Source organism: Chrysemys picta, chromosome 3, assembly GCF_011386835.1.
Source record: "Chrysemys picta bellii isolate R12L10 chromosome 3, ASM1138683v2, whole genome shotgun sequence".
NCBI lineage: Eukaryota > Metazoa > Chordata > Testudines > Emydidae > Chrysemys > Chrysemys picta.
Genome location: NC_088793.1, coordinates 166,590,267 through 166,615,510, shown reverse-complemented (window position 1 = coordinate 166,615,510; position 25,244 = coordinate 166,590,267). Strand labels below are relative to the sequence as shown.

At 45.1% G+C, this 25,244-nt stretch overlaps 2 protein-coding genes across 4 annotated transcripts in view; both read right to left on the bottom strand.

Moving 5' to 3' along the window:
* PACC1 (proton activated chloride channel 1) overlaps nt 1-25,244 on the bottom strand; it is a 182,231-nt gene that overhangs the window by 155,762 nt on the left and 1,225 nt on the right. For all 3 annotated transcript variants that reach the window (XR_010600218.1, XM_065590657.1, XM_065590659.1), the window contains exon 2: nt 24,936-25,035. The gene's annotated coding sequence lies outside the window, so the exon portion shown is untranslated. The remainder of the gene's footprint in view (nt 1-24,935; nt 25,036-25,244) is intronic.
* Nucleotides 20,504-24,936, bottom strand: LOC135982684 (uncharacterized). The gene is made up of 2 exons (XM_065590661.1): nt 22,057-24,936; nt 20,504-21,128 (listed from the first exon to the last, which is right to left on the bottom strand). The coding sequence occupies exons 1-2, from the start codon at nt 22,607-22,609 to the stop codon at nt 21,043-21,045; spliced, it is 639 nt and encodes a 212-aa protein (XP_065446733.1). The 5' UTR covers nt 22,610-24,936; the 3' UTR covers nt 20,504-21,042.

The window sequence follows — 25,244 nt, the reverse complement described above, 5'->3', positions numbered from 1 at the left end:
AGACAATTATTATAATCGCATGTGTGATACTTTGACAATTAAGAACATGCAATTTGAAAACATTTCATGTGAGTATACTGCGAAATGTTGATATTTACCATTTTTGCCCCATTCTAAAGTTTCATAATTTCTGGAAAAAAACTATTTGCTCATGCAAACCTAATAAAAATCTTGTAATACACTGTCATTTGGTGGCTTTGACCAATAAACACCACATTAAGATGTGGAAATTAACTTAAACAGTAAAAACTGTAGTCATAGTCATGTTTCTAGAGCTGTGCAAAAAATGACACTTTCTCATTTTGGGAATAATTATTTTACCTCGCCTACAGGCTTACGGCACCACTTGACAGCTCCACATCATACCTCAACTAAATGTACACAAAATAAGCTTTCAGATGATATATGATATGGGTGTGTATAGAGTGGGAACATTAAACTCCAACAATATGGCCTTTTTTAAAGAATTCCCACATGCCTAGCAAGGTAAATTGGCAAGGGAATCAGGGAATGCTGGACGTGAATCAGGGAAAAGACTCCTGAATCTATCCTCAGACAGTGACCAGGAATCCTTGCATGAAGGGCATTATGGAACTGTCCTCAGGTTGAGGGATGAATTTAGTCTCCACCAGCCTTTACATTTGGCACCCAAATAAAGCTTAATTACTTGGCTTTATGCAGGTTTCTGGAATTCTACCCCCATAGACCTTGAGCCGGCAAGTCCTTATGCAGCAGGGAGCACAATCTTGTTCTCAACCTCCTTTCACATTTAATTACTTATTCTCAAAGGTTTAAGATAAAAAAGAGGCAGGGAAGGGGTACAGAATGTACCTGTCTGTGGAGATGAGTTTAAGTGCACTTCTCATTAACCTATTGAGGCACCTAGCTACAAGCACTCTGCTTCTAGCAGGAGTAACTAGATGACCATGCAGCAGCACTCTCAACAATGCAGGATCTGTACTCCCTGCCCTATTTATCACTTTTTAGCTTGCACATATACAAGCAACATTCTGTATGGGTGTAGTGCAGGATCGAGCCCTTAGATTCTGATCCAACAAAACATTTAAGCATGAGTAGTCCCACTGAAATCAGTGAATAAATGTGATACAGCATTTAGTGAAGAAAAAAGACACTGCATGAGAATTCTAGTAAATGTTTATACAGCATATTTATAAAGAGGGAAAAACTACAGCACTAATAGATGATAAAATATATATACATACTGTACACGTGAAGATATCTATTAGGATTGTTTATTTTAAAGCATACAGTATAATTTATAGTGACAGGAAATATTCTGAATAAATGTATAAAATCGGCCATACATTCTATTGCAGAAATACAAATCTCTACTATGTGAAAACAGCAGATTCACTTCACAAAGGTTTGTGCACGTTTTTTAGACTCATGAAAAAGGGTTCATAACCCCCAACTTTCAGTTTAGGGCTCAAGCAAACTCAAAATTATAGAGTTTCTCCTGATTTTGTGGCAAAGACATTCCATTTCATGAATTTTGTATAATTTCAACATCAGAGACTGACAATCAGGTTTCCAGACACCTCAAGGGGAGAACAGAGTTTCTGAACCCCAAAGAATAAGCAATTGAATCAACTAGTTGTATAAAATGTTATTGTGTATAAATATATGTCAAGCAAGGTCTTTATGAAAGCTTGTAATGTTCTGGACTTAGAAGATACGTATACAGGTTATGGTTATGAATATATGCACGTGTAGAATATTGTAATTGTAACTATGGTGCAACTCCAACATCACTTCACAGCAGTGAGGTGAAGCAATCAGACGGGGAATAAAAAACAACAAAATTCAAAAAATAAATAAATAAAAACCCAGTCTTGGAAAACTTAAGGAAGGAGGATGTTTCCCCTACTCAGTGTAACCATTAATTACCATAGTCTGAAAGAAAGAAAAAAAAAATAAAACCTACAAATCCTGCTAAAAGGAAAGAGGATTTGAATGAAGGCTTATCCAGAAACTGAGCGCCAGCATCTAAGTGCGGTGCTCAGAAACACTGGATCGATCCCCTCTATGACAGAGGGCATACTAGGAAACTGTTCAGAGGCAACAGGAAATTTGTATTAGAAAATGAAATTTACCTAATATAGTCACAAAAAGCCTGAGTTTGCACCTTTATGTTTATTTTCTGCATAACTTGTACTGTTTGCTTTTCCTTACTGTTTCATCTCTGAAACTATGATTTTTCTATTAAATAAAATTTTTGTTTATTTTAATCCCAAGCAGGTCTCTATTGTGCAAACTGTGTGGAGTGTGTGTGCCAAAGTGAACTGATAACTGGGGCCAGGTTTCATCCCTTCAGAGGTGACAAACCAGAGGGGAAAAGTCCAAGTGTCTGGTAGTTAAGTACCTGGGGAGATGGATTTGGGGGAAGTTGGGACCAGAACAGGTTGTTGAGATCATCCTGCAAGGAGTAACTAGGCAAGTGGAAGCCAGGTCTGAGACCTCTATGCTTGTAGGCTGGCTACTGGTGTCAGAGTTCTGAGCCATAATGGAATAGCATTAACACACCCAAAGTTAGAAGGCAGGCAGTGACAGAATCCATTGTGGTCTGGTAATACCCAGAACATCACAGGGACTGTCTCTTACATGTATGTACAGTCCCTAGCACTAGTCCCCTTCCTGACTGAGGCCTCTAGGAATAACAAATAAAGAAAAATAATCGTAATATATTTGTAAAAAATAAATTGACTCATGAGCCTCATTTGAGTTTAATGTCTGTAACAAAACTTAAAACCAAGTTTCTTTTGTGTGGTTTTGGGTTTTGCCAAGAACTTCTGACATAGCACATTTCCCTAATATGCAGTTGTTTCTACTCACAGATTTGAGGAATGCAAATATATTCTCAATAACTGATTAAATCTGCGATATACTGTACTTCATGGAATTTCTCTGAAAGTAAAATTCACTTATGCAAGAGATTACTAACCAATTTCATGGCAATATGTAAGCAATTCACACATACCTCCTATGTAATCAACAATGTACTTTCCAAGGTTTGTTGAATATACATTCTCTGGGGATTAAGAATTACTTACCACAGTGAGTCACACAAAGTCCCAAAACTTGGTTTCCTTCCAAATAGTCTTATTAGCACACAAGGTTGAAAATTAAAGATTCATAATAAACGCCCTTGTTGTTTTTGTGACATGCTATTCAGCATTCATAATCAGCTGTAACAAGATGTCAGTTACATATGCCAATTAGGGGCAAATGGCACTGAGGGAAAATTTCCAGTTAAATATGTTACTTCACTGTTAAGAAATAACTTGTTCTAATTTTAGTAATTGTCCTCGATTTCAGACTCAAATGTTTTCATGTATGATTGTCTTTTGATGAAAATGTCATACAGGTCAAACTGAAGACGGTTTACAACAAAAAATAATTAATTTTGTCAATATTTAATTATAACCACAAATAATACAAAATAACCAAATACCATCAGTCATTGACATTTCAAAGTATTTATCTTTTAAAGTTGATATTTTGGTGGGGGGTTTTGCATATTCACATGTACATTTTTAACCTCAAAACGGTGTGCTACGTGCTTACGTAATTGCATGATATTATATTGTATTATATCAGAAATGACATGTGATCTTTAAAAAGCAACAGAGGGTCCTGTGGCACCTTTGAGACTAACAGAAGTATTGGGAGCATAAGCTTTTGTGGGTAAGAACCTCACTTCTTCAGATGCAAGTAATGGAAATTTCCAGAGGCAGGTATAAATCAGTATGGAGACAATGAGGTTAGTTCAATCAGGGAGGGTGAGGTGCTCTGCTAGCAGTTGAAGTATGAACACCAAGGGAGGAGAAACTGCTTCTGTAGTTGGATAGCCATTCACAGTCTTTGTTTAATCCTGATCTGATGGTGTCAAATTTGCAAATGAACTGGAGCTCAGCAGTTTCTCTTTGGAGTCTGGTCCTGAAGTTTTTTTGCTGTAAGATGGCTACCTTTACATCTGCTATTGTGTGGCCAGGGAGGTTGAAGTGTTCTCCTACAGGTTTTTGTATATTACCATTCCTGATATCTGACTTGTGTCCATTTATCCTCTTGCGTAGTGACTGTCCAGTTTGGCCAATGTACATAACAGAGGGGCATTGCTGGCATATGAAGACATGTGATCTGGTAATTAAAGATTGTATGATAATATTTATGCACACCGAAAATATGGAATTAGAATGGAAACTGTATGTGAATTTAACTACGAAGACATTGCTGCCATTGGTACATGCAATACAAAGGGCCTGATCCTGAAGTGACCCTGCTTGCAGAACGCCCATTGATCTTCCACTGTCACATGGAGAGGCCCATAATGAAAATATATAAAGAGTAAAACTATGCTAATCTCACTTTGCTAATCCACAAACCAATTAATTCTCACACAAAATTTGGTGGGATTCACTCAACTTCCCGGCAAAGATTTAAGACCAGAGTGTGAGGCCTTATGTCAGTGGGGGCCCTATCTACACTAAATGAATAACTGTGGTTCCATCAAGTTATCTAGAATTGTTCTAATATTGTATTACAGTATGAATGAACAATAAGTTTATAGAATTGTTTTAAGAAATTGGGTTACATCCTAAATTAATGACAATCAAACAGAATAGAATATGTTACTTTAAATTGGTTCCCCATTAGCCTTTCTGTCTAGTAGTTAAGGGATTTCCTGAGTAAGTGGTTTGTACTTTTTATAAACCTCAGTCAACTTTTTTTAATCCACTGATAATATTCAGTCCAAGGAGGCTCAGACCACATAGCATTTGAGCAATATATATTTATTTGCTATGATTAAAAAAAAGGAAGTTGTAATGTTCTTGCCTATCCTACATGTTGAGAACAGTGAACGTGTTTCAGTCTCAACACTAAATGTCCTGGCTTTTTAGATTTAAGTCAGGCCCTGAAGACTGTTTCAGTATAGCCTATTTCGGTTGGATATTTTGTAATCTCGAAGCCAATATTTATAGCTATCTGACTAAATCCATCTGCATAGAAAAAATCCTGCAATTCAATATATGCAGCAATATATGCATTAACTAGTAATTGAAAACTGCCACAATTAGAACCATTAAGTTATATTTAAAATTATTTTAAAACCATTTTTGCACTGTTGTTTAGAACTCTTTAAAAGCTTGAACTGAAATTGACTTACTGATGTTTTTTACCTGTAAGACATGTTCACACTACTGTGTGTTACATTTTTCCATAGATAAAGAGCAACTATATATTTTTAGTCAGTATGGCTGAATGGCTTTTATTTTATAGATCAAAGGAAACAACAAAACAAGAATGAAAAGAAATAAAGTTTCCATGGGCTATAGTTTCACTAGGAAGAAAGGTGTGTTCTTAACTAATTTGAGTTAAAATCCTAAGGAAGACAAGCCAAATTTGTAGTTTTCACACAAGTTAGTAGGTCAAGTTAAAGATTACGAGGGAGCCTAGTCTTTAATTTGACCTACCTATTTCAGCCAAAACTATAAACTACCTTGTCTTCATTAAGATTTTACCCTGAGTTAGTTCATGGGAGTCAACTAACTTAAGAAGACAACTTTACTTCCTAGGAAAGACAAGGCCCATGAGGGAAAACAGTGTGCGTCCTCTATAACATGTTAGATCAAGTCTTGCCTCAAAAAATGGCTGCTGTTCTTGCTCACAGGCAGATACCTCAGGGTATGTCTACACTTACCGCAGATTGATATAGTGAAAACCCGCTAAATCGACTGCAGATGGCTCTCCCGTCGACTCCGGTACTAAATTAAATAAATAAATGGAGATATCCCATCTCCTAGAACTGGAAGGGACTTGAAAGGTCATTGAGTCCAGCCCCCTACCTTCACTAGCAGGACCAAGTACAGATTTTGGCCCAGATCCCTAAGTGGCCCCCCTCAAGGATTGAACTCACAACGCTGGGTTTAGCAGGCCAATGCTCAAACCACTGAGCTATCCCTCCCCCACCAGAATGAGAAGCATAAGGTAAGTCAACAGGAGAATTTCTCCCATCAACCCAGCGCAGTGTAGACACCACAGTAAGTTAACCTAAGCTACGTCGACTCCAGCTACGTTATGCCTTTAGACATTAAAAGATATAAAGTCTTGTTTTCAATGAAAAGTTAACCTGAGTTATAACTCAAGTCCTTTCCACGCACAAAAAACCCTTCACTCAAGTGTGGTGCTGCTTTTAACTTGAGTTGGCTGGCCATCACCGTGTATAGGCTAACACCTGAGTTCACACAACCCGTCAGCCGCTAACATAACCACTCTGCAATGTGGACGCAGGTTTGCTCCACTCAAGTGCAGTGCCTTCCCACACTTGTCCCATATGCCCAGAAAGGTCAGACAAATTCTTCCACAATTCATCAGGAAAGAATTCATAGAGCAGCTCAACTTACTTCATCACAACGCACCATAAGATGTGCCCCCAGAAGTGCTGAGTGCCACACACCAGTGAGTGCAGCACCAGTATGAACATAGCAGCCCAAGTGTTATTTCACAAAGGGGCTCCTCTCACTTGAACTAGGCCAGCTCAAGAGAAGTAACTCAAGTGTAGATAACTCAAGTTTACACAGTAATGAAGACATATCCATAGTCTGCAGAAAACAAATTCACAACAACCACATAGATCACAATTTGTTATTGTACAGCTGCTCATGATAACTGCAGGGCTGTCAACACCAAGCCAGATTCATGCCTGTCCCGCTGATAGGGCTGGTACAAGGACCTAGGAGATGTGGTTTGCACCTCCTCTATTCAGGAGCTGTCAGGGTCCAATGTGGTTCCCAGCACAGGTTACAGAAGCTATGAGGACCTCCCTAACTTGTACCCTAGCTGCAATGGTCCCTATGGATCACTGCAAGGGTACAGAACTGCTGGAGCATAAAGCATTCTGGTTACTCTTCCTCTCTCCTCCAGAATGTCTCCTGTGCTGAGGCCTCTTGTGGAGCCTGGGAGTGGGAAGGAAGTATTCAGAGCTAGCTATGGCTGTCCTGCAGCTCAGGGAAAGGACCTCTTGCTCCAGGTTTATTTCTGGAAGGAAGGTGAGGGAAGGAATCTTATGGTCCCTCTGAAACTCTCTTGCACCAACATAGCTAGTGAATTCCTCCCACTGTGCTGGCTTATCTTGATACAGAAAAACGGGCAGACAAAAATTGGCCCTAAATCTAAAATTACAACATTTTTTCTCCATTATGGATATCACAATTTTCTTTCTTCTTATTGGCTGAAAGAGAGAACCAGAAGAACAGTACAGACATATGAAACATTTACAAGGAACTCTCTCCTTCCTGGAACTTTAAACAGTTGCCATTTATGTGTTTAGATTTCAGTGATTAAAACATCCCAAGTCTTACTATACCCATGTTAATAGATTCTTAGGAATAAGTAATATGAAACCGTGGACAACAGACACTAAAGGGAAAGGGCCTCTATGATCTATGTCCGGGGCGGCAGGTTTGTAGAAATTTTGGTGGTGCCCAGAACGGCCAGAGCCTGCCCCCCCAAACTCCACCCCCACCTGCCTATGGCTCTGGGAGTTTGAGGGGGGGGGGAGGAAGTCTGGGGTGCAGGCCCTGGGCTGGGGCAGGGGATTGGGATGCAGGAGGGTTGCAGGTTTGGGAGGGCGTTTGGGTGCAGAAGGGATGAGAGGTTGGGCTCTGGGAGGGAGTTTGGGGGTAGGAGGAAGGTATGGGAAGGGGGAGGGGGTCCAGGCTCTGGGAGGGAGTTTGGGGGCAGGAGGGGGGGTGTGGGAAAGAGGTGGGGGTACAGGCTCTGGGAGGGAGAATGGGGGCAGAGGGAAGGGGGTGCAATCTCTGGGAGGGGGTGGGAGGGTACGGCACTTACCTGGGGCTCCTAGACAGGACGGGCCAGGGGGCCTCCGCATGCTGCTACCCCCAGGCACTGCCTCCGCAGCTTCCTATTGGCCACAGGGGTGCTTGGGGCGGGAGCAGTGCGCATGGACACAGAACCGACTCACCCCACCCTGGGGCCGCAGGGAGGGGCCAGCAGCCACACGGAGCGAGCAGGCAGAAGCTGCTCAACTCCACTGCGCTGCCGGTGGTGGGTGTGGGTCTCCGGGCCGTTTTAAATCGCCCGGGGACACACAGGGTGGGGGAGAGTGCCTGGGGGCGGCAGGCAGGGCTGAGGGAGAGACCCGGCCTCAAACAGTGCTGGAGCCGGGCCCCGGGCCAGGAATATTCCTGGTGCCCAGGCACCATGGGCCCCATAGAACTCGCTGCCTATGTCTATGTCTATATATTTCTTCTTCTAGCCCAAGGCAGCATCCGTACTAATTGCTGATAACAGACAATAATATAACTACCACTGACTGAATCGAATTCTGGCTACCCACAAAAATACCCCCAAATGGGTGCACATATATGCAGCAAAAGCAATATTATTAATCCTGTCAGAAATGGCCCTCTGCACAGACATCCTCATGTAGATCATTCTCAATAGGAACACTAATAATCTTCATCCAGGGTGAGATGGAGTGCACATGGGGGGCACTGTCAGGACACGGGGCTGCACACTAATGGAGAGAAAATCTCCAAATCTTTCCAACACCCCTCTGTGGAGCTTGCTATGGAAGGCCTGCAAAGCAGCACTGATACAGGTTTTGGGAGAGAGAAAATCTTAGTAGGAAGCTTCTGCCTCACCTCACATTGTCAGGCACTGTCTAAATGGACCAGAAAAACAAAATTTGTACCTAAATTAAAATTACTACACAATCATGTGAAATCTACACCAGATTTACAGCTAAGAAACTGCATTATTATGTACTATTTTTTGCTGTTCACGATTTTTAGCAGATTTCAAGAGCAAGTCCTATTGAAAAGTTCAGAACATTTTATTATTCCAGTACGGTAGGGCATTTCTTGCTAGCCAACAGGAAGTAGCACAAACAAACAACTGAATGATACTTTTGGAAAATGCTGAGTCACCGTTCCATTTCATTATGCAACATACTTTCCTTTGTGTCCTTCCATCTAGGGTATGCTGCAACCTTCAGCTGCCAACAAGTTGACAGTCATGTTAAAAAAACAGACAAATGATGATTTAAGCAACTCCTGTAACAGAGGTCACATAGATTTGCAAACATGATTTGGAGAAAATTCCAAGTGTAGAAAATAGATTATTAATAGTTTAAGAATTCTTAGATTTATTTTACTTTTTAACAGTTAAATTGTTTACCTTTTGCACTATCTTCAGTTTAGACAATGAAAATGAGTGAGTTAGTTTCAATTTTGTTGAAAGACAGTTTCACTGTGAGGTTCTCATATAGTAACACAATGCTGCAAAGTCTGGCTTGCAAACACTGCAAGAAATTTTTAAATAAAGTCTTCACTGAAATAAAGAAGTACATGAAAACATTTATATTGATATCAGAGTGTGTAAAATCTTTTATTCAAAAAAAACATTTAAAACGTTGACCAAAATTACCACAGAGTGCCCCTTTAAATGTGTGAGAACGTGATTTTTAAGACCCGCTCTTGCTCCATCGAAGCCACTGGGAGTTTTGCTATTGATTTGATTGGGAGCAGGATTATCCCCGCTTTGGGTCCAATTCTGCAAGGTGCCAAAATCATGAAGTTGATGGCACTCAGCACCTTGCAGAACTGTGCCCCTAGTTTATAGCTAAGCAAACTGAATGAAAGAACAGCAGTAACACAGAGAAAAAACTGATATTCCACCCATTTCCACACTATCATTTTGTTCTCATTGCAAGGTACAATATGTATGGAATATTTTCTTTTAATAAAAATTACATCCTCCCTAGGGCTCCTCAGATACCTTTTCTCCAAAGCATAAAATCAGTTTCCAAAGGAGTTGTGCTGCTGTAGCACTATAATGTACACACTTACTATAGCAACAGAAGGGAGTTTTCCATCCCAGTAGTTAGAGGCAATAGCTATGTTGGCAGAATAATTCTTCCATTGATGTGGCAATGTCTATATTGGAGTTTAGGTTGGCTTAACTACATCTCGCAGGAGTGTGAATTTTTCATACCCATGCGTGACATAGCTAGGTCAACTTAAGTTTTAAGGTGTCCTGTGCATGCCTCTAGGTGTAGACCAGGCTTTAGTTGTTTCTTATCTCAGGTCATCCACTAAAGGGCTGTTTGTTGGTATCCTCTCTGACGTTTGATGAGTGTGGAAATTAAGGTTTCTGAGTGCTATATACCTAAACACTGGAATTTGTTTTTATTAAGAATGTGAAGTCCCTGTTGCTTTTTAGGTTAGGATGGTTTAAAGCTTATTTTCTTTTACATACAGGCTCATTCTGGTTTTTAATCTAGAGTTTTAATGCAGCACTTAGCACTGTGCAAGATTCTGTTATGTTCTGTACCTGAACAGCAATTTGCTAAATAAAAATATGACAATGATATAGAGTACTGTATCTATTATAATATAGATTTGTTTAACATAGACATTAAAATAATTATTTTAAAACTGGTCAGCTAGTTTTCATAGTTCACCAAATTTATTACAAAAATATATTGTTAACATCTGTTTCATATTTACCTCATTTTATGTTAAATGCACTTGTGAATAGATAATCCCATTTTCTGGGTAAAAACAGATTTTTGTGGCCAATAGCTACTCTAGCGCCTACGGAAATCAGTGGGAACTTTTACTCTAATGGGAGCAGGATAGCCGCCACTAAGAGTGAGATTTTCAAAAGCCCCTACATCACTTAACTACTTTTGAAAATCCCCACCCTGAATCATTAATTTTCATACAGTAGGGACCTGAACTTATTACCATGGACTTCTATGGGAGCAGGAGCAAGCCAGTAACAGGCTATTTATAAGCAAAACTAGTCTCTTAACAGATGTGAGAAAATACATTTTTCCACCTCAAAAATCTACGAATTGACAACAGGTATGAAAAATGTGAGTCATAGCCCTCCCAATACTATCTGTATTTTATCACAGATGTGTTCCTGTTTATAATACATGTAAAGGGATGCAATTTCTTTTCGTCTGAAATAAGTGTTTGTGTTTTAAACAGAACGATAACAACAAAAGTAACCGAAGACCTTGTCAGGCTAACACGGAATTTCCTTGCTTGCACTTTCAAACATTTATAAAGACTTCACAAAAGACAGTGGATACAACAACATTCCAGCACAACTGACTTGCAAATGGCAGCAGAGGACTATTTAGTACTTGCAACAAAAATTATTAGGACTAGCCTGAGTCAGAGCCGTTATATAGTGAAAACAGTAATACATATGAGTGTTATGTGCAGTCTAATACACCTCTACCTCAATATAACGCTGTCCTTGGGAGCCAAAAAATCTTACCACGTTATAGGTGAAACCGCGTTATATAGAACTTGCTTTGATCCACCGGAGTGCGCAGCCCCGCCTCCCCGAGCGCTGCTTTACCGCGTTATATCCGAATTCGTGTTATATCGGGTCGCGTTATATCGGGGTAGAGGTGTATAAGGTTGAAAATACGTCTGTGTATGAAAATTTTAAAACCCATATTTGTTCAAGACTATAGAACTATTATCTTCTGAAAGACTGGCACAATTAATATTTCTAAAATCTTACTGAACAACTAACTAATGGTTAAGCACAGGTGAACACAAACAGGTTTTAGCACAGAGATGAGATTCACTGATTGTCCAGGAAAATATTTACTAAAACTCAACCTTTTAAAAATGTTTAATTATGATATAAATAAATCAGAAAACTAAAAGATTTCTATTTACAAGCACCTTGTACCTAAGATTCAAGAACAAATCAGTATCTTTGGGGGGGGGGGAATCAAGCTATAATAATAAATCTCCCAAACCCATCAAGGATTTGAAGTTAAAGAAAAGAATTATCATAGAAAAGCCCCAGAAGACCATCTACATACAACAAAATAATATAAAAAAAGAAATATACACATTTTAACATTTAAGTTCATAGAGAAATCACTAGGAAAAAGGACAATTTGTGAACCAACAGCTATTAAGAAAAAATAAATCAATTAAATGATTACAAACAAAACAAGAATATTCAAATATAATCTTAAAAAAAGAAGTGATTTCTCATAAGGAGGCAAGCAAAGAAATACATAAACTTTAAACACTGATATTCACTTTTAAACATGATTTAGAGGGCATGTATTTTAGCAGCCAAAGCTCTGGCTTTTGATCACAGATCCATAAATATGAAAAAAAAAAACCACCACAAGAGAAAGCTAGTTTTGAGCCTGATCCTGAACCAGTGAACTCAACGTAAGCTTTGCTATTAACTTCAATGGGCACAGGTTCAAGCCCTTTATTAGCAAATCAGTTTTTATCATTATTTACATTACTTTTGGGTGCGGGGAGAAACAGGACACCTTTACAGGATCATTAAGAATATAATTAAATTCAAATACAATATTACAACTGAGATTTTAAATGCAGACAAGTCAAGGAATTAAAAGCAGCAGCAATTCTGTCCCCTTGTGTGTATGTCATATTTTATGTTTCTAGTCATGGCATTTAAATATAATGCCTTAAAGGAACATAGAATGTAGGCCATTCTTACAGGATGGAGGAGTCTATCCTGGGAAGCAGTGACTCTGAAAAAGATTTGGAGGTTGTGGTGGACGTAAGTTCCTAGTGCAATGTTGTGGCCAAAACGGTTAATGGAATCCTTGAATGCATAAACAGGGGACTCTTGAGTGGGAGTAGAGAGTATGCAGTGGTGTTGTAGCCCTGCTGGTTCCAGGCTACTAGAGAGACAAGATAGCTGAGGTAATATCTTTTATTGGACCGACTTCTGTTGGTGAGAGAGATACGCTTTCAAGCCACTCAGAGCTCTTCTTCAGGTCTAGGAAGCTTGTCACTCTCACCAAAAGAAGTTGGTCCAATAAAAAATACTATCTCACTCACCTTGTCTCTGGGAGTAAATATAGGCTTGCCAGGCGTCCAGTCGGCAGTACAGTAGGGGCCCCGGCCTAAGGCAGGCTCTCTGCCTGCCCTAGGTCCGCGTGGCTCCCAGAAGTGGCCACCAGGTCCCTGCAGCCCCTGGAGGCATGGGTGGCCAGGGAGACTCTGGGTACGGCAATGGGAGTTGCGGGGGCAGTTCCTGCCGGCGCGAGGGTAGCGCGTGGAGCCCCCCTGGCCACCCATGCATCTAGGGGCTGCAGGGACCTGGCTGCCGCTTCCTGGGAGCCACAGTAAGTGCTCTGGGACCCTGCATCCCCTCCCGCACCCCAACCCTCTGCCCCAGCCCGGAGTCCCCTCCTGCACCCAAATTCCCTCCCGGAGCCCGCACACACCCCCAACCCCCTCCCCCGTCTCAGCCCCATCCTGCATACCAAACCCCTCATCCCAGGCCCCACCCCAGAGCCCACACCCCTAGCCAGAGCCCTAACCCCTCCCCCCCCGTGCATCAACCCCCTCCCCAGCCCAGAGCTCCCTCCTGCACACCAAACACCTCATCCCTGGCCCCACCTCTGAGCCCACACCCTCAGCCAGAGCCCTCACCCACCCGCACTCCAACCCCCTGCCCCAGCCCCCTCCTTCACACTGCACCCCAACCCCCTGCCCCAGCCCAGAGCCCCCTCCTTCACCCCAAACCCACCCCAGGGCCCACACCCCCAGCCAGAGCCCGCATTCCAAACCCCTCAGCCCCAGACCGAAGCCCCCTCCTGCACCCCAAACCTCTCATCCCCGGCCCCACCCCAGAGCCCACACCCGCAGCTGGAGTCCTCACCCCCCCACACCTCAAACCCCTGCCCAAGCCCAGAGCCCTCTCCTGCACCCCCGTCCCAGAGCCCAGAGCCCCCCGCACCCTAACCCCCTGCCCCAGCCTGGAGCCATCTCCTGCACCCCAAATCCCTCATCCCTGGCCCCACCCAAGAGCCCACACCCCCAGCCGGAGCCCTCACCCCCCTCCTGCACCCCAACCGCCTGCCTCAGCCAGGTGAAAGTGAGTGAGGCTGGGGAGAGCAAGCGGGGGTGGGGCCTCTTAGAAGGGGTGGGGCAGAGGCAGGGCCTCGATGTTTGGTTTTGTGTGATTAGAAAGTTGGCAACCCCAAGTAAAGAGGATATTTTACTTCTGTATTTGGCACTTGTGCGATCACTGCTGAAATACCGTGTCCCGTTCTGGTGTCCACAATTCAAGAAGGATGTTGATAAATTGAAGAGGGTTCAGAGAAAAGCCCCAAGAATGATTACAGGATTAGAAAACATGCCTTATAGTGTCAGACTCAAGGAGTTCAATCTATTTACTTTGACAAAGAGAAGGTTAAGGGGTGACTTGATTTATAGCCTATAAGTACCTACATGGAGAACAGATACTGGATTATGGACTGCAATGAAGCCAAGAAAGGTATAACACTATGCTAGACAAATTCAGACTGGAAATAAGACATACATTTTTAACAGCAAGGATAATTAACCATTGGAACAATTTACCAAGGCCTGTAGTGGATTCTCCTCCATCACTGGCAATTTTAAAATAAAGAGTGGATGTTTTTCTAAAAGATATGCTCTAGGTATTATTTTGGGGAAGTTCTATGGTCTGTATTTTACAGATGGACAGACTAGAGGAGCACAATAATCCCTTCTAGCCTTGGAATCTATGCATCTATTAGCGTATATTTTCAATGTACCTGTGTTGTGCTTGGTGGCCATTTTACTTCAAACTGTGTGCACCTTGCAGCTGTGTTCCAGAATGTGCTGTGCCCTACAGATGGTCTGAAATCAGAGCCAATGCCATCATGGCCCAGCTGGAAGATAGACAAACCGGTTGAGCTCCTTCTGCTACCACATTTAATGCTGGAATAAGGGTTCAGAGGAAGGGATAGGCTGCCCAATTGCAGAAGGGTCTGAATCTAAATAACTATACACAATGAGCACTTAAGGAAAATAACATGGCTTTCACTTGCTGATAACTTATTTACACATTTCCCCCAAACTTAACAAAGCATATTCCTCATTGAGGACGACACACAATCCATGCTAAATTTGAAGTTTCTAATCACAACTGTTTGACTTTAGTGCATAAAATCATCTGAAACATTTAATACCCGATGAAAATAATAAGCTCACATTCTATCAGTCCACTAGCAACCAGGGCCGCTCAGAGGATTCAGAAGGCCTGGGGCAAAGCGGGGGAGCCTGTACTCACCAGGCGGCGCTCCAAGTCTGCGGCAGCGGCATTTCGGCGGCGGGGGGCCCTTCAGTCACTCCATGTCTTTGGCAGCACTGAAGGACCTGCTGCCGAAATGCTGCCGAAGACCTGGAGTGACTGAAGGGCCCCCCACCGCCGAAGACCCAAAAGAGATTCTCGGCCAGGGCTCGCAGGGCCCCTGTGGGGCCCGGGGCAAATTGTCCCACTTGCCCACCCCCTCCCCTCCCCGGGCGGCCCTGCTAGCAACATTAGGCCCAAGTAAACATAAACACATCATTTCAGTGCAAACAAAATAAGACCTGCAGATGTGGAGGAAATGACACAGGAAGTTCCAGAACTACCAGAAAAAAAAAGAAGAGTTTCAAAGAGCTGGAGCTGCATTAGAAGGGCTTTTGTGGTACTTTTTGGTTTGAAAGTGTTGGAAACCTGGATTGGGGGGTGACAGGGAAGATTCAAAAGGGAGAGTGAAGCTATGGGGCTTAATCTTTTTCAGAGCTTTGAAGGTCACATTTAATGTAACCCTTCAAGTCATGCACCTGGAAAATAGCAGCGACAACAAAAACAATAACAACAAAAACTTTGCTAGGGTTACCATATTTAGTGCCTCCGAAAGGAGGACACTTTAAAGGGGCCCCAGCCCCGCCCCCAGCCCCGCCCCAACTCCGCCCCCTCCCCAAAGTCTCCGCCCCCTCCCCTGCTTCCCGCGAACATTTGAGTCGCGGGAAGCCTGAAGCAGGTAAGGGGGGGTGTGGGGGGAGGAGGCGCAGCCCACCCCCGGCCCCCGGCACTGCAGGTCCCCAGCCCGTCCCCCGAGCCCCCGGCCCGGCACCGCCGGCCGAGCCCCCGACCCGGCACCCGAGCCCCCGGCCCGGCACCCGAGCCGCCGGCCCGGCCCGGCACCGCCGGCCGGGCCCCCCGAACCCCCGGCCCGGCCCGGCACCGGGCCCCCCCGAGCACCGCCGGCCGAGCCCCCGAGACCCCGGCCTGGCACCTGGCACCCGAGCCCCCGGCCCGGCACCCGGCACCCGAACCGCCGGCCGAGCCCCCGAGCCCCCGGCCCGGCACCGGGCACCGCCGGCCGAGCCCCCGGCCCCCGGCACCCGAGCCCCCGGCCCGGCACCCGGCCCGGCACCCGGCACCCGAGCCGCTGGCCGAGCCCCCGAGCCCCCGGCCCGGCAGCGGCGGCCGGGCCCCCCGAGCCCCCGGCCCGGCCCGGCACCGGGCCCCCCTGAGCACCGCCGGCCGAGCCCCCGAGCCCCCGGCCCGGCACCCGAGCCGCCGGCCGAGCCCCCGGCCCGGCACCGCTGGCCGGGCCCCCCGAGCCCCCGGCCGGGCCCCCCCGAGCACCGCCGACCGGGCCCCCCGAGCCCCCGGCCCGGCACCGCATGTCCGATTTTCCCGGACATGTCCAGCTTTTTGGGATTTCCCCCCGGACGGGGATTTGGAGCCCAAAAAGCCAGACATGTCCGGGAAAATCCGGACGTATGGTAACCCTAACTTTGCACTTGTATAATTCATTCAATCTCAGGATCTCCAGGTGCTTTACAGATATTAATGATTTAGGCAAGTCACTGAAAGAGCCAGGAAAAGAACCCCATACTCCTCAGTCCTGTACTTCAACACTTAGACCATGGTTCCTTTCCCTTTCTAGAACATTGGAGGAGGAGGATATAAATAGAAGTAATGAGACAATAATAAAAAAGAACTCATTAGACTCAGGGCCGGCTCTAACTTTTTTGCTGCCCCAAGCAGCAAAAAAAAACACCGCCCCGCCGAGCCCCCCCCCCGCCGAGCGCCGCGCCGCCGGACCCCGCCCCAAGCGCCGCGCCGCCGGAGCCTGCCCCCCCCGAGCGCCGCACCCCGCGCCGCCGGAACCCCCCCCGAGCGCCGTGCCCCGCGCTGCCCCCCCCCCGCCGAGCACCGCGCCGCCAGAGCGGCCCCTCGCCCACGGAATGCCGCGCCACGCTGCCCCCCGCCACCCCAAGATTGGCCGCCCCTTACCAGGTGCTGCCCCAAGCATGTGCTTGGTTGCCTGGTGCCTGGAGTCGGCCCTGATTAGACTGCATACCAGGAAAAATGTTGTGCCAGTGAGATCTCAGAATGTGGAATCATCTTGGAAGAGAAGTGAGGGACATCCCTCATTTAAAACATTTAAGACAAGACTAGACAAAGCGCTAAAAAGTATACCATACTGTATAGGTATCAATCCTGGACTGACCCCAGGGGATGGACAGGATGATGTAATAGGTCTTTCCATCTCCAATTTCTATAATATACTAGTTTAAAGCTAATCCCAGAACTATGACTATTAATAATAACCTTTAATTTACAGGCACCTATGACAAAGTCTATAAAAGCAAAGCATTCTGAAATCTGGTTGACATTTAAAAATAAAACCTTTAAAGGGTTTTCTTTTGACCAATTACGTACCTTCAAAATACAATTCTCCATTGCCAATTAGAGAAACAAGACTGTAAGACTATGCAAATTGAGCAAATTGATTTGTGAGGCTAATGCACTAGAAGCTGATTCTATGAAAAGTCATGTTTGGGTTCATTCCTTATAGTCCTACAATATGGAGATTTTAGTTCTGCAGGAAACAGAAAAATACATTTCACTAGGAGTAAAAGTAAAATGAAATACCCAAACCCCTTCTCATCTGACACCCCTTTTATCTATTTTAACTATTTATATGGCTCCCATAACAATAGTAACTGACTACCTCAGAATCTTTAATGTGTTTACCCTCACAATACTTCTGTGAGGTAGGGAAGCACTATCATCCCCCTCTTTATAGATCGGGAACTGAGGCACAGAAAGAATAAATGACTTATCCAAGGAAGTCTGTGACAGAATAAGACATTGAACCCAGGTCCCCTAGGTCCCAGGCTTGCACCCTAACCACAACTAGACCATCCTCTCTTCTCTAAGGGTATGTCTACACTACGAAATTAGGTCGAATTTATAGAAGCCGGTTTTATAGAAATCGGTTTTATACAGTCGATTGTGTGTGTCCCCACATAAAATACTCTAAGTGCATTAAGTTGGCGGACCGCGTCCACAGTACCGAGGCTAGCGTCGACTTCCGGAGCATTGCACTGTGGGTAGCTATCCCACAGTTCCCGCAGTCTCCACCACCCATTGGAATTCTGGGTTGAGATCCCAATGCCTGATGATGCAAAAACAGTGTCGCGGGGGGTTCTGGGTACATGTCGTCAGGCCCCTCCCCCTCTGTCAGAGCAATGGCAGACAATCAATTCGCGCCTTTTTACCTGGGTTACCTGTGCAGACAACATACCACGGCAAGCATGGAGCCCGCTCAGCTCAGCTCAGCTCAGCGTCATTATATGTAATCTGGGTGCCGGCAGACGTGGTACTGCATTGCTAAACAGCAGCAGCTCCTTGCCTTTTGGCAATGGATGGTGTATTACGACTGGTATCCGTCGTCATCGTACCCCTCAGTGAGTTCGGTCAGAGGCACCTGGGCAGACATGTTTTGTCTCCTGGAGACTCAGTCCTGCCGGCAGTCCTATTGAACCGTCTTGACGATGATGGCTAGCAATCGTAATACAGCATCTTCTGCCAAGCACCCAGAAGATGCCGATGGCTATCAGTCATGCTGCACCGTCTGCTGCCAGCCTAAGATGTAAAAGATAGATGGACCAGATTTGTTCTGTATTCATTTGCTTCCCCCTCCCTCCGTGAAATCAACGGCCTGCTAAACCCAGGGTTTTGAGTTCAATCTTTGGGGGGGCCATTCTGTGTGACAGTTGTTTGTGTTTCTCCCTGATGCACAGCCACCTTTGCTGATTTTAATTCCCTGTAAGCCATGTCGTCACTCGCCCCTTCCTCCCTCCCTCCGTCAGACAATAGTTTTGCGCCTTTTTTCAGCCCAGACGCCATAGCACTGGGATCATGGAGCCCGCTCAGATCACCGCGGCAATTATGAGCACTATGAACACCACGCGCATTGTCCTGGAGTATATGCAGAGCCAGAACATGCCAAAGCAAAACCAGGCAAGGAGGCGATTGCAGCAATTGCAGCGCGGCGACGAGAGTGATGAGGAAATTGACATGGACATAGACCTCTCACAAAGTACAGGCCCCAGCAATGTGCAAATCATGGTGCTACTGGGGGAGGTTCATGGTGTGGAACGCCGATTCTGAGCCCGGGAAACAAGCACAGACTGGTGGGTCCACATCATGTTGCAGGTGTGGGACGATTCCCAGTGGCTGCGAAACTTTCGCATGTGTAAGGGCACTTTCATGGAACTTTGTGACTTGCTTTCCCCTGCCCTGAGGCGCCAGAATACCAGGATGAGAGCAGCCTTCACAGTTGAGAAGCAAGTGGCGATAACCCTGTGGAAGCTTGCAACACCAGACAGCTACCGGTCAGTTGGGAATCAATTTGGAGTGGGCAAATCTACTGTGGGGGCTGCTGTGATCCAAGTAGCCAACGCAATCAAAGACCTGCTGATATCAAGGGTAGTGACTCTGGGAAACGTGCAGGTCATAGTGGATGGCTTTGCTGCAATGGGATTTCCAAACTGTGGTGGGGCGATAGACGGAACCCATATCCCTATCTTGTCACCAGAGCACCAAGCCACCGAATACATAAACCGCAAGGGGTACTTTTCAATGCTGCTGCAAGCCCTGGTGGATCACAAGGGACGTTTCACTAACGTCAACGTGGGATGGCCGGGAAAGGTACATGATGCTCGCGTCTTCAGGAACTCTGGTCTGTTTCAAAAGCTGGAGGAAGGGACTTTCTTCCCGGACCAGAAAATAAGTGTTGGGGATGTTGAAATGCCTATCGTTATCCTTGGGGACCCAGCCTACCCCTTAATGCCATGGCTCGTGAAGCCATACACAGGCAGCCTGGACAGTAGTCAGGACCTGTTCAACTATAGGCTGAGCAATGCCGAATGGTGGTAGAATGTGCATTTGGACATTTAAAAGCGCGCTGGCGGAGTTTACTGACTCGGATAGACCTCAGCAAAGCCAATATTCCAATTGTTATTGCTGCTTGCTGTGGGCTCCACAATATCTGTGAGAGTAAGGGGGAGACCTTTATGGCGGGGTGGGAGGTTGAGGCAAATTGCCTGGCCGCTGATTACGCACAGCCAGACACCAGGGAGGTTAGAAGAGTACAACAAGGCACGGTGCGCATCAGAGAAGCTTTGAAAACCAGTTTTGTGACTGGCCAGGCTACCGTCTGAAATTTCTGTTTGTTTCTCCTTGATGAACCCTTCTCCCTCCCCGCCCCGGTGCACTCTACTTCCCTGTAAACTAACCACCCTCCCCTCCCCAATTCGAGCACCGCTTGCAGAGGCAATAAAGTCATTGTTACTTCACATTCATGCATTCTTTATTAATTCATCACACAACTAGGGGATAACTGCTAAGGTAGCCTGGGAGGGGTGGGGGAGGAGGGAAGGAAAAGGACACACTGCAGTTTAAAACTTTAAAACTTTAACACTTATTGAAGGCCAGCCTTCTGATGCTTGGGCAATCATCTGGGGTGGAGTGACTGGGTGGCCAGAGGCCCCCCCACTGCATTCTTGGGCGTCTGGGTGCGGAGGCAATGTAACTTGGGGAGGAGGGCTGTTGGTTACACAGGGGCTGTAGCGGCGGTCTCTGCTCCTGCTGCCTTTCCTGCAGCTCAACCATACGCTGGAGCATTTCAGTTTGATGCTCCAGCAGGCGGAGCATCGACTCTTGCCTTCTGTCAGCAAACTGACACCACCTATCCTCTTCAGCCCGCCACTTGCTCTCTTCAGCCCGCGATTCAGCCCGCCACCTCTCCTCTCATTCATATTGTGCTTTTTTGCACTCTGACATTGACTGCCTCCACGCATTCTGCTGTGCTCTGTCAGCGTGGGAGGACATCTAGAGCTCTGACAAAATATCATCCTGAGTCCGCCGTTTTCTCCTTCTAATCTTCACTAGCCTCCGTGAAGGAGAAACATTTGCAGCTGGTGGAGGAGAAGGGAGAGGTGGTTAAAAAAGACACATTTTAGAGAACAATGGGTACACTCTTTCATGTTAAATTTTGCTGTTCACATTACACAGCACATGTGCTTTCGTTACAAGGTCGCATTTTTCCTCTTATATTGAGGGCCTGCCGGTTTGATGTGAGAGATCACTCACGCAGTGCCAGGCAACAGAATTCGGCCTGCAGGCAGCCATGGTAAGCCACAGTCTTTTGGCTTTTTTAACCTTCATAACATGTGGGAATGGTTTCAAACAGCAGCGCCCTCATTTCCCATACCAAGCTCCCGTTGGATTGGCCATTTAAAATGGGTTTGCAATGTAAAAGGAGAGGCTGCGGTTTCCGGGTTAACATGCAGCACAAACCCAACTACCCCCACCACACACACCCAATTCTCTGGGATGACCACTTCACCCCTCCTCCCCACCGCGTGGCTAACAGCAGGGAACATTTCTGTTCAGCCGAGCAGGAACGGGCACCTCTAAATGTCCCCTTAATAAAATCACCCCCTTTCAACCAGGTGACTGTGAATTATATCACTCTCCTGAGGATAACAAAGAGAGATAAGGAATGGATGTTGTCTGCATGCCAGCAAACACCGGGACCATACGCTGCCATGCTTTCTTATGCAATGATTCCAGACTACGTGCTACTGGCCTGGCGTGGTAAAGTGTCCTACCATGGCAGATGGGATAAGGCAGCCCTCCCCAGAAACCTTTTGCAAAGGCTTTGGGAGTACATGAAGGAGAGCTTTCTGGAGATGTCCCTGGAGGATTTCCGCTCCATCCCCATACATGTTAACAGACTTTTCCAGTAGCTGTACTGGCCGCGATTGCCAGGGCAAATTAATCATTAATCATTAAACACGCTTGCTTTTAAACCATGTGTAATATTTACAAAGGTACACTCACCAGAGGTCCCTTGTGCGCCCTCAGGGTCTGGGAGCACGCCTTGGGTGAGTTCGGGGGTTACTGGTTCCAGGTCCAGGGTGATAAGTATATCCTGGCTGTTGGGGAAACCGATTTCTCCGCTTCCTTGCTGTGACCTATCTTCATTGTCTTCATCACCATCTTCCTCGTACCCCGAACCCACTTCCCTGTTGCGTGATTCTCCATTGATGGAGTCAAAGCACACGGTTGGGGTAGTGATGGCTGCACCCCCTCGCATGGCATGCAGCTCCGCGTAGAAGCAGCATGTTTGCGGCTCTGCCCCTGACCTTCCGTTTGCCTCTCTGGCTTTGTGGTAGGCTTGCCTTAGCTCCTTAATTTTCACGTGGCACTGCTGTGCATCCCTGTTATGGCCTCTGTCCTTCATGGCCTTTGAGACTTTTTCTAATATTTTGCCATTTTGTTTACTGCTATGGAGTTCAGCTAGCACTGATTCGTCTCCCCATATGGCGAGCAGATCCCGTACCTCCCGTTTGGTCCATGCTGGAGCTCTTTTGCGATCCTGGGACTCCATCATGGTTACCTGTGCTGATGAGCTCTGCGTGGTCACCTGTGCTCTCCACGCTGGGCAAACAGGAAATGAAATTCAAAAGTTCGCGGGGCTTTTCCTGTCTACCTGGTCAGTGCATCTGAGTTGAGAGTGCTGTCCAGAGCGGTCACAATGAAGCACTGTGGGATAGCTCCCGGAGGCCAATAACGTCGAATTCCGTCCACACTACCCCAAATCCGACCCGCAAAGGCCGATTTCAGCGCTAATCCCCGCGTCGGAGGTGGAGTAAAGAAACCAGTTTAAAGAGCCCTTTAAATCGAAAAAAGGGCTTCGTCGTGTGGACGTGTCCAGGCTTAATTCAATTTAACGCTGCTAAATTTGACCTAAACTCGTAGTGTAGACCAGGCCTTAGAAGAAATAAAGCCCAAGGCTTTTGCTTATAATTGCTGAAGGCAGAAGTATCATCACCTTGCCACAACCTATTGAATTAAATAATTGCTTTATCTTTGGCCATGAAGTCATGATGTCTAAGGCTTTGGTGATGCACAAAAGATGGAGGAGACCACTGAACTTTCCATGAAGAATAAGCTGTTGGCTATTGGCTCTTGAGTCTATATTTGAATAAGAAGTGCTCAGGTGTTATGGTAAACTGTATGCACTAAAGGACATGTAAACCCTACATTACAGTAATTTTTTCATACATCTTTAACATCCAGATTGTCCCTACATTTACAAAAACTGCTATCATGCCTTTCCTTGAGTCTTGTCTCTGCTCATTTGATTCAAGTATAGTGGGATGAAAACTAACTGGTATTTGCTTAACTTCTAAGTTTCAACAATGACTGCTGTCCCTCACCTTCCACAACCTAATGATCTAATGGGATAATGGTATTCCAGGTGGTCACATTTTGTCTGGAATGAAAAAGCTGAACTGTCAGAACCAGCTTAATGTTCAACTCTGGCTCATGATATTTGAGCAAGTAAAAAACTCCTAGTTCTGATCGTGAAAGGGAGAAATAGGAGCCACAAAGAAAAGAATTTCTCTTACCAGAGACAAAGCTTTAATTTACCTTTAAAAAAAGCTCCCATATAAGGGCAGATCAAACAAATCAGAAGTGCCACATACCGAAATCTCTCTCCTGGCCAAGTAGCTGGGGGCAGGAAAGCAGCAATTATAATGTGCCAACAAAATAGCAACTCCTCCAGACTGAACTAATTCAGGAATATTACACTTGGAAACAATAACCACTCCTATCCCTACCTTCAGACTTATAATTAAAGGAAACGTAAGAGATGAGAAACACAGTTGTCTTTACTTCTTATGCTTGAAAACAAGAGATCCTGTGGAGCCTGAAAACACCTCTCTGTGGGCTGAACAGAAAGATTACTCTCTCCCAACCTACTCCAGAGACTTCTAGCCTGTGATTTCCAAGCATGACACTGCATTGTGCTGTCACTAAACCAACCAAATAAGGTAGAGTAATATAAACAAGGAGGCAATATGTCTAAGCATCAGAATAGAAAATAGTGAGGTCAGAATTCCTGGATTCGATTACCAGCTTTGCTCCCCGGAGAACCATAGGCAAGTGACTGAACCTCTTATGTGCCTCAGTTTTCAAATCTGTACGTTGGGTAGGCTAATGCTTATCTACTTTCTATTGAGAGAAATAACTCCTTGAGATCCTTGAATTAAAAGTCCTAGCTATATGAGACAGAAACAAACTAAGCATGATTAAATGAGAGTCACTCTTGGTAAATGATCCCCCAACCAAAAAATGGCATGACTTTTTCATTCTACCTTGAATGGCAAATACTCTAGTGTTCATTACTGCTTTGTCCATAAAGAACCCAAATATTGTTGCTGAAATAAAAGGAACTTGGTTGTGGGGTTTCTTTTCCTTTTATCATAACAGAATTTCATTCTTTCAAATAAAATCCCACAAAAATTAGGATAAGCAATTTTGTAGACTCCCTTGAAGATGCTGGAAGTCAATAAAAAGTGATGGCATTTAAAGGAGAAGCCTCCCCATCCTGCGGTAAAATTCTAAATTTAATCAAGTAAAGTTGATCCGGATAACTCATAGACATGGCCACAAACAGAATGTAACATCTTCTCAGATCCCCACCAGAAAGAGACTTCCTTTTTAAAAAAAGAAAGAAAACCGATCAAACTGAAAGAAAAAAAAAAGATTTCAACAATACCATTTTCTAAGCTTGGAAGGTGAATCTCTGTCCTTTCAAAATGCTTGAAAAATACTATTTTACAGATTCATAACACTTCAGTGAGATCTGTCTAGCCCCAGATTATTATCCCCGATCTAGCTTTTAAGTAGCAAAACAGGTTTGAACTTACAGAACTTCTCGTTGTTACAAGCTACGTCACTCATTTACCTCCATCCAACTGAAACCTGGGGCTGTCTCGGTCTCTATTCAGCCTGCACTGATTAAGAAGTCTGTAGAGATTAAAAAGATAACCCCAGAGCATTTCAGACCTCATCAGAAGTTGTATGTTGTTTCTGTCACTTGAGAGGCTATTTGTCAAACACTAAAGAGGACTGTGGATCATAGTGATTTATGGGTGATGATTTGGGGCTGATGGAAATCTAGACAAAGCTGTGGACTGAAGTAAACAGAAACAGGCCTTGTCTACACTAGACGTTTT